The following is a 7,089-nucleotide window of genomic DNA, read 5'->3' as shown; positions in this document are numbered from 1 at the left end:
TTCAATTCATACATTTCACTTCACCATTAGTGATTTAAGTATTGGAATTTCTTAGTTTAGAGATATTTTTTTCCAAAATTACTACTATAACTGTTAAGGATGGGAATAATGTAGAGGTACTAATATCATTTTTTCAGTTAGTAGTGAAGACAAGCAAAACTATACCTAGGGCATATAGTATGGCATGCATCCAAAAGAGGAAGCTCCCACGTAAACCAAAAAACCAATATAATAAACGAACTTTCAAAACTAACAGAAACACTCTTTCTTCTACATACATACGTACTTCCTACATATTCGTACTCTTTCAAATACATACGCAATGCAACATGTTCTTAATTAATCCTAACCCCTTGCAAAGGAAACCTCACTTTCATTCAACCATGGCAAACTCAAACTCACACTCAAACTCAATAACAGTAACCTCCTCCACTAAGCACCATTTCAAAAACGGCATCGTTTTTAGGCCGTGTCGTCACTGCTGCTGCTGCATCACATTCACGTTAGTGATTCTCCTCTCCGCTGCATCGATCTTTGTGTTCTGGCCATCGGATCCGGACGTGAAGATCGAACAGCTGAGCTTGAGGCACGTGAAAGTTCACCCGATACCGCCGGTGAGCGCGGTGCTGCTGATCTCAGTGGCGGTGAAGGTGCGAAACGGGGACATCTACTGGATGGATCTGACGGACGTTGACATTGGAGTGAGGTACAGAGGGATCAAACTGGGTCATGTGGAGACAGAGGAGTGGCACGTGAGAGGATGGGGATGGTGCCACGTGTTCGGTGATATTGAGTACAGTAGGTTACCATCGTCGGATGTGATTCACTTGGTGGAGGACATGACGAAGGGAAAAACCACCTTTCATGTTCTTGTTGAGGTTTCTGGCCAGCTTGGATTTCTTATCTTTCGCTTTCCTTATGTCTTCAAGGTGCTTCTCATGCTTTTTTTATTAGTAAAAATTCGGGTGCAATTAATTTTATATAAAATTAATAATCGAGAATAGTTAAATAATTTGATAAGTTTAACTAAATTATTATGTAATAATTTTTAATTATCAATTTCACATGAAATTAACTAAGTTTTTACCTTTTTTACTATTCAAAATAAATAATTTAATTTTGATACATTATATTATTATAAAAAAATTTTAGACATGCATCCAATATAATTTATTGAATTATAACCTAAAATGATTTATTGTGCATCAAAATTAACTTGATCAAATCCATATCTCCGATGTTCAAAACAGATCAAATTTATTATTTTATTTTAATTAGGGAGTAATGTTGCACTTGCACATGAAAAATGTTGTTAAATACTAAATTGAACATATATATACTTAATTTTTTTGTTGAATAATATTTACACAAATTATTACCATAAAATAAAATTTAAACATTTAAAAATTACTATGTACAATAATAAAAGTATTCATTTGTTTTAAATAGTTTTATCAAACAAATTAAGTATTTAAGTATGTTTTTTTTTTTTCTTCATATATATTGAAAACATATCAATTATTTTTGACACCGTTGATGAACAGTTTGAATTAATCTTAGTAATCTTAGTTGCTTCCTTCACCCTGATGGCTCATTCCCTGAATAAGCCTTTTGCTTATGATCCCTAATTTGCAATATTTACACAGGCAATACGATCATGTGACGTTTTGGTCAATACAAAAAATCATTCAATAATTCATCAACATTGTCTCCATAAGGTAAGCTTGATGGATTAATATTAGAAAATTTTATATATGCTCCTATTTATTTGATTTATTGTGATTACATTAGTAAAAATAATAATTTTTTATATTTGTCGTAAAAAACAAATATAATTAGATGATTGTGAAAAAAAATTTATACAATTAATACATAAAAATTAAATTATTATTATTTTCGTCGTCATCTAGAAGTGTAACTTGATTGGAAATTTCTACTCATCAATCATGTTAATTGTAAATGTTCAGAATCATTGATCAAATAATATTTTTATTGCAGGACTCATCATGGTAAAAATTGACGATTAACTAATTGACATAGTAAGGTGAATTTTGTAAAGAACTAAATTATCCATGTCAATTCCTATATCATCTTAAGAATGATTTGGCTTCTTTTGTACTAACTTCCTTCATGATTTCAAGGATGAACTAAAGGACTAATGACATTTACTCTGCCAACTATGGAGCAAAGAAATTATCAAAGGATGTAACAACGTCTCTCCCACTACGTGTATATATACGTACAGAATTGGATTTGAGTACACGAGATTAATGCTAAAAATCATATATGATAAGAAGATAAATTATTTTAGTGGCTGTTGCGCCATCTGCAATGTTTGATCTTGTTTGAGAAAATTATTGTAAGGTGTAATGGTGGGTACAAAATTTCTCATCTTGAATTAGGAATTCAGATTTTTCCATCATGTGAATGTAAATAAAGATGAATGTTGAAAATAATTATATCTTCTCTCCCATGTTAGAAATAAATTATATAGAGAGCAAAATGAGAATGGAGGGGAAAAATCCCACCCTATGATATCTTTTAATATGATTCCTCCTTATTGTTTTTTACATTTTTTTTAATTCTTTTGTATTTTTTGGTTTGGATTAATTATTACAAGTTTCACGTCTCTCATAAAATTTTTAGATAGTTTATAATATTAATAAGACATTCTCAAAATTTAATTTTATATTGTTTTTTATAAAAAAAAATTAATTGATAATTTTATCATGTGCCATTTAACTAAACCCTTATTTTTTATAACTTTTTAGATCTTTTAAAGATATTTTATTATTTTATTCAATATCAAAATATTTTGAGAATATTTTTGATAATTTATCAATATAAATTTTTTTCTCTTAAAACTTTAAAAAGTTCAATAGAATTAATGAATCATTCTATATTTAATCGGTTCACTCAATCTCAATTCTAATATAATACTAGAGTCTAACCGATGTAATGCTATTATTTTTTTTTATTTGAATAATTAAAAATAAAAGGAGTACAAAAATCAAAATTTATTCCTTTTTTTTATATGTATGTTGTAAATAAGTATTTAAATATTTTTAGAAAATTTAAAACAAATACACAAATAGTTTATTATATGCAAAAGTCAGTTAACACTTAAAAGAATTTTTTTTTTGGGTTCAGCTAATCTTAACTTATCTTATAAGTAATAAAAAGTTTTAAATATTTTCTTTTAATAAATACATTGAAAATTTAATTTTATATTTTTTTTATAAAAACTTTTTTAATTGATAATTTTATCATGTGTCATTACCCTTATTTTTTATAACTTTTTAGATCTTTATTTAAAGATATTTTATTATTTTATTCAATATTAAAATATTTTGAGAATATTTTTGATAATTTATCAATATAAAGTTTTTTCTCTTGAAACTTTAAAAAGTTCAATAGAATTAATGAATAATTCTATATTTAATAGATATTAATAAGTAGAAAAAATCTAAGATAATAACACAAAAATAAGAAAATAAATAGGTATCAAGGAAGATGAGAAAAGTTTGTCTTTATTACACTTGTTGTATACATATGATGATTGATGAGTGATATGCAATAGATCTTCATCAAATGTTCCTTATGTGGTGTTTAAAGTACTACCTGATTGATTTCACAAACATTCAAAGAAGACAAAAGAAAACATAAATAAAAAAGAGCGTGACACGAAACACATTCTTAGCTTCACATATATATACGGCACAGTTGCATACAAAATTGGAAACCCGAACCACAATTTCGCGCTTCAAAACAAAGTGCTACGACTATGAAATTTTCACAAGTGTTAACTACTACTCTTAACTAAAACACATTCTTCTCGCTTCTTACTTCTTAGTACTTACCCAATCCATGGAAAAGAACGCATCTTTCCCAACAAAAAAGCACCTTCACAAAAACGACTTCGATCCACCACCACCACGCCCATGCCACTGCCTGCTAACATGCATGCTCCTGACTCTTCTCTTTGTGGCCTTGGTCGTCGTGTTATGGCCCGGGGAACCGGACGTGAAGATCACGCAGCTGAGCGTGAAGCGCGTGAAGGCGACGGCGATGTTCATGCTTTCCGTGACGATTAAGGTTCAAAACCGCGACGTGTACTGGATGGATCTGAAGGAGGTGGACGTGGGGATGAAGTACAGAGGGAGAAAGCTGGGTCACGTGGAGTCTGGGAGGTGGCACGTGAGGGGGTGGGGATGGTGCCATGTGTACGGTGATTTAGAGTTCGGTGGATTGCCTCCCGTGGATGTGGTGCATCTGATTGAAGATATCAAGAAGGGAAGTGCTTTATTTCATGGTGTTGCGGAAGTTTCTGGCCAACTTGGCTTTTTTGGATTTCGCTCTCCGTACGTCTTTAAGGTATATACATTAACCAAAGAATTTTGAAATATGGTTTTGCATTTATATATATAGGTGGAAACTCAAGTGCAGTCGACTTCACGTAAAGTTGATAATAGAGAGTCGTTAGATGATTTGACTTATTTGACTAAATTTGCATGTAACGACTCTCAGCTATTAACTTTCCGTGAAATCGAGATTCCACCATATATATATCATCTATCTATTTTTTTTTAATTTGAATAGAGTGCATTAATTTTGTAATACTGTCACTATTCAATAGTATACTTTCAATTTAGTTTAAGAAAAAGGTTAGAAATTAGTTTTATTTCTGCCAACAAAATGTAGAAGGGGAAGAAAATATGGTTTGGATTGTTATCTTAGAAAGGGAAACATAAATTTAACTTATAGAGAAAAAAAATAGTTATTTTATTTAGAGTTTAATTTTGATGTACTGATATATATAATCATTCAATTATATTTATTTTTTAAATGATCAATTATGTGATCAATGTAAATTAAAGATAATTATTTTTGTCGACTTGACATTCTGTAATTAAACGTACATATAAAATTGCTTTCACACTGATAATGTATCAAATTAAATTTTTTATTTAATAAAATATTTACTAATCTATATATATAATTCATAATAAAAAGGTTGATCATAAACTTTATTCAAAATAAATAGATATGATTTAAGTTCTCTTAAATCTTTATACCAATATGTTCTAAAATAATATGTTAGACTTGTGTTTATACCATAGTTGTTTCGTTATATCTATACCTACATTAATTTGGATCGGATTTGTATGTCTCTTTCAATATAATATGGTTTGTAAAGTATATAAAAAAGAGAGTTAGAAACTAAAATTTTTTTGAATCAATAATAGTTTTCTGATGATAAACGAGTGATATGGGAAAAATATATGATGCCAAACTATTTTTGTTGTTACTCGTACGGAGTGAAACATCGTGAAAAAGTTAAGAGAACTAGGGCGGTAGAAGGGTCAAGAAGAAATTAGTGTTCTAAAATTTTCAATGTCATGTATGTAATAATGATTAGTAACTTTTTAGGAATTTCCCTTTATGTTTTCTGGTTTGATTTAGTACTTATTAGTAGGATCCTTAATTCTCTTGGGGTCATATTTTGTACTCTTGTTCCATTTTTAATTTTGACTAATGATGATGATTGATGAAGTTTCATTATCGGAAAAAATAAAATTAATGGAAATCTAAGAGTTTTTAAAGAATGTATGTTCTTCTAGGTAGACCAAAAATAAAATGTTCTTTGTATGAACCATTTTAGAACAAGTATCAATTACTCTTATTTCCTCTTCTATTATCTCCTGTGTTTTTCTTAATAGTTTGAATATTTTAATAATGATCTTTATCTTGAAATATCTCAACAGGCAGTACGGGCATGTGACGTTTTGGTTAATACAAAAAATCAAACAGTTGTTCATCAACATTGTATCCGTAAGGTAATGAGCTTAATTACATTATTATTCTAGATTGAATAATAATAATAATAATAATAATAATAATAATAATAATAATAATTTTGCATTATAAACTTATTGACTCATTTTTTTATTTAATAATAAATAAATGACTCAGTTTGATGTAAAAAATAATAAGTCACTCATATATATGTGAATTTTTTTATGAAGAGTAGTGGAGTTAATCGAAATGTGAAGATTTTTACTAAAATTTTAAGACAGTGTATATTTTATATGATATTTTTATTTTTTAAATATTTTTTATCATGATACAACTCATTCTAAAAGTTTAAGCCGATAGAAATAAATAACATAAATAGTTATATCTTTAATTTTCTCCCTCAAATAAGAGATTTTTTTTTAATTTTTTTTATTTTTGCATGAGTCTTTTTTTTTATTTTATTTGTCTTATGATATTTTTTTTTTTATTTTTAGGATTCACTAAAGATCAAACTCTAGACCTTTTTAATATAGAACTCTAGTATCATATTATGATATTACTCATTTCAAAAATTTAAATTGATAAAAATAGACAATATGAATTATTATATTTCTTAACTTTTTTTATTGAAAAAAAAAAAACAATTTTTTACTCTATTAAAAAACACACTTTGCCGTAACATTATCCTATATATACTGTTTTATCAATGGTTTGGCTTCTATTATACTAACTCTGTTCATGATTTGAATGAAGGACTAACCACACTGGCTTTGCAACTATGGAGCAAATATCAAGATATAATAACGTCTTATTATTACTTGATATGTATATAATAACGTCTTATTATTATTAGCTAGCGGCACATACATATTGCAAGATCAAAGATAACTTGCTTGCATTGGGAGACATATAGAATCATCCATTTTGAATCACAATCGATATCAAAACTTTAAATCAGAGTTTCAACCGTCATGAATCAAACATGATAATGTATTATGTAAGATATAGTTAAAAAAATTTTAGATTCACTACTACATGTATTTTAGGGAAAAAAATCCTAGCAATATTTCTAGTCAAATTTGGCATTTTATTAATACATGGCTGGCTATTTTTGTCATTTTCAATGTCCAACATACCCAGTTAATATCTTGGGAGAAATAATATTTTAGAAAACCAAGAGGTCTTTTAAAATAACAATGTAGATTGAAAGATGTGGGTTGTAATAATAGTTATACAAGAAAAGAATAAATAATTTTTGACTTTTTAGTAAGTAGATATTTAAATTTTTGAAAA

The 7,089-nt window shown here is 28.1% G+C and overlaps 2 protein-coding genes across 4 annotated transcripts; both read left to right on the top strand.

The window, feature by feature from the left end:
- On the top strand, window positions 1-2,568 carry LOC107614635 (uncharacterized). 3 transcript variants are annotated; one of them, XM_016316777.3, is made up of 4 exons: window positions 1-929; window positions 1,647-1,718; window positions 1,999-2,044; window positions 2,142-2,568. In XM_016316777.3, exons 1-3 carry the CDS (start codon window positions 180-182, stop codon window positions 2,011-2,013), a joined length of 837 nt encoding a protein of 278 aa, XP_016172263.2. In that variant the 5' UTR covers window positions 1-179; the 3' UTR covers window positions 2,014-2,044; window positions 2,142-2,568. The 3 variants fall into 3 exon arrangements, with proteins under 3 accessions (XP_016172263.2, XP_020966662.1, XP_088356238.1); XM_021111003.2 differs by having other exon boundaries at window positions 382-929; window positions 1,999-2,039; window positions 2,142-2,545; XM_088500112.1 differs by having other exon boundaries at window positions 382-878; window positions 2,142-2,280.
- Window positions 2,569-3,792: 1,224 nt separating this feature from the next.
- LOC107617209 (uncharacterized) lies at window positions 3,793-6,728 on the top strand. The gene is made up of 3 exons (XM_016318966.3): window positions 3,793-4,374; window positions 5,766-5,837; window positions 6,550-6,728. The coding sequence occupies exons 1-3, from the start codon at window positions 3,868-3,870 to the stop codon at window positions 6,553-6,555; spliced, it is 585 nt and encodes a 194-aa protein (XP_016174452.1). The 5' UTR covers window positions 3,793-3,867; the 3' UTR covers window positions 6,556-6,728.
- Window positions 6,729-7,089: the final 361 nt, after the last annotated feature.

The sequence above is a fragment of the Arachis ipaensis genome, chromosome B9 (genome assembly GCF_059453495.1).
Source record: "Arachis ipaensis isolate K30076 ecotype BB chromosome B9, ASM5945349v1, whole genome shotgun sequence".
NCBI classification, from domain to species: domain Eukaryota; kingdom Viridiplantae; phylum Streptophyta; class Magnoliopsida; order Fabales; family Fabaceae; genus Arachis; species Arachis ipaensis.
This window is presented reverse-complemented; position numbering and strand designations above follow the sequence as displayed.